Here is a 2,614-nt window from a genome sequence, read left to right on the forward strand (position 1 = left end):
TTTGCCCGTCTAAAAGGCTTCAATATTTCCAATACTTTATTCTCTCCACCTTTTTCTCTCTTACTTATTTTATCTATTTATTCAACACACTCAACATCTCTTTCTTAAACTCCGTGCTGAAAAGTTTCGCCTCAACTATGGTTAAACGGAGGGAGTACTATATTTGTTGCAATAATTCCATTTTGGTCGCAATTATAAAAGGCAATGCAGGCAATAAATCGCGGGTCAAAAGTCAGTAATCACATCTAATTTGATTATAAATGTAGTAGTACTAAGTATTTAAAGTATTTATCAAATATTATTGACAAAACATTACTCCAAAGACCGAATAATAGGAAGCATTAAGTAGTATTTAAACCATTTATAGAATATTATTGACAGACTGAAATAATAGGTATTCCTAGCATTGATTAAAAATAAAAAAATAGGCGGTGTTGAGTGGGTGCTAGGTCTGATCACTCTCCCTTTTTCTCTCTCACTCTACAAACTCATCTCCTTCATCCCCAATCAATGCTTCCCAATTCCATAATGACCGCTCTGAATTCAATCAGGCTCCACATCTTCTCCAACCCTGGTCGTATCTGTGTCTTCCTCGTCTTCCTATGGGCTCAATTCACCATCATCTCCCTCGCCCGCACCCCTACCCCCTGCTTCCCCGACCGCTCCTCTCCCCTCTCCGTCCGCTACGTCAAAATCCCCTCCCCCAACGCCACCACCTCCACCGCCCCCGCCGCGCCGGAGCCTCCCCCTCCTCGATACACCGACGATTGCCCCTCCGGCCGCGTCTACGCCTACGACCTCCCCCCCTCCTTCAATCGCGACCTCGTTCCCACCGCCTGCACCGATCTCGACCCCTGGAATTGGCAATGCGGCATCGCCCCCAACCACGGCTACGGCCGCGCCGCCTCCGAGCTCCGCCGCACCCTCCCCGGGGACTTCCACAAATCGTGGTACCACACCAATGAATTTACTCTGGAGCTCCTCTTCCACCACCGCATCCACAAGCACAAATGCCGAACCCTAGATCCGGATCTCGCCACCGCCTTCTACATCCCCTTCTACGCAGGCCTCGCCGTCGGGAAGCACCTATGGGGAAATGACACGTCAGCGAGGGATCGTCACTGCGAATTGATGCTGACGTGGATCAAATCGCAGAAGTACTGGAAAGTCATGAACGGCTCAGATCACTTCATCTCGATCGGCCGAATCACTTGGGATTTCCGCCGATTGACCGATCCGGGGAAATCGTGGGGATCGAGCTTCCTCAACATGCCGTCGATGCAGAGAGTCATCCGATTCATCATCGAGAAACACCCCAGCGACGAAATGGACGTCAGCGTGCCCTACCCCACCGGATTCCACCCCAAAACCAGCGATGAATTAGCCGGATGGCAGAGCTTCGTGCGCGATCACAAGCGCGCGGCGCTCTTCACCTTCATCGGTACGGATCGGAATAGGGGGGAGGACGACCTTCGCCGCCTCCTGATGGACCAGTGCCGCCGCGAATCGAGCTCCTGCCGCGCCGTGGACTGCGGGGTGAGCGATTGCGCGAGGAATTCTTCGGTGACGCTGCTGCCGCTGCTGGAATCGGAGTTCTGCCTGCAGCCGAAGGGGGACAGCTTCACGAGCAAGGCGGTGTTCGAGTGCCTGGTGGCCGGATCGGTGCCGGTTTATTTCACGAAGGCGGCGTATGAGGAGCAGTATGAGTGGTTCTTGCCGGGGGAACAGGAGAGTTACTCGATTTTTATAGAGCAGGAGGAGGTGAGGAGTGGGAAGGTGACGGTGAAGGAGGTGCTGAAGAGGTATAGCAAGGAGGAGATACAGAGGAAGAGAGAGAAAGTGATTGAGATAATTCCGAGGATTATCTATTCAAAGCCTAATGCAGGGGTCAAGAGTTTTAGGGATGCTTTTGATATTGCTGTTGATGGGGCTATGGAGAGGATTAAGGATGAGAAAGAGTGGGTTGATTTCTTATGATGACTCTCAAGATTGAAGAAGAGATGAGTTTTGTTTTTTTAGCTATATACAGAAATGTGTACAATGTAATGTTAGTTTTGGGAGTGAGATCTGTTTGTTGCATTCAACAAATCCACATACATATTTTGGATTTTGAATGTTACCATTAAAAGTAGAGTATATGGTTGTGGTTGAATGAGTGATTTTACTGATAAAAGAGACTAATTAGATAGAATTAGAAATGCCAAATGTTGCTGCCCGAAGTTGTGGTGCAACCGCCCTTTTTTCCTTTCCCTTTTATTTTTCTTTATTCCTTTATTCCTTTATCCCTTTATCTTATAGACGTGAAGAATATGACATGGTCACCTTGTTTTGGGGCATATTCTGTGGCATATTTATTGTTAAGAGTGTTTTTATTTTAAGAGTAAAGGCCAAATGTGGTCCAAATCATATGGCCGTTTTACGAATTTAATCCTAAATATTATCTTTTTGATTGTTGAGTCCCTCACAAATAAACTCGGACCGGAATCAGTCTAAAATTGACGGAATCGTCTAAAACAGACGGTCTACGGCATTTAAGCAAGTTTTGACCAAATTAACCGTTTTAATTAATATTTTTAATTATTTCAGAAAAATAAAAAAATAATTTAAAAAAAAC

At 46.6% G+C, this 2,614-nt stretch overlaps 1 protein-coding gene across 1 annotated transcript; it reads left to right on the forward strand.

The window, feature by feature from the left end:
* Positions 1-264: 264 nt before the first annotated feature.
* Positions 265-2,336, forward strand: LOC121775196 (xyloglucan galactosyltransferase XLT2-like). The gene has a single exon (XM_042172229.1). It carries the CDS (start codon positions 511-513, stop codon positions 1,975-1,977), a length of 1,467 nt encoding a protein of 488 aa, XP_042028163.1. The 5' UTR covers positions 265-510; the 3' UTR covers positions 1,978-2,336.
* The last annotated feature ends 278 nt before the right edge of the window (positions 2,337-2,614 follow it).

This window comes from Salvia splendens, chromosome 17, assembly GCF_004379255.2.
Source record: "Salvia splendens isolate huo1 chromosome 17, SspV2, whole genome shotgun sequence".
NCBI lineage: Eukaryota > Viridiplantae > Streptophyta > Magnoliopsida > Lamiales > Lamiaceae > Salvia > Salvia splendens.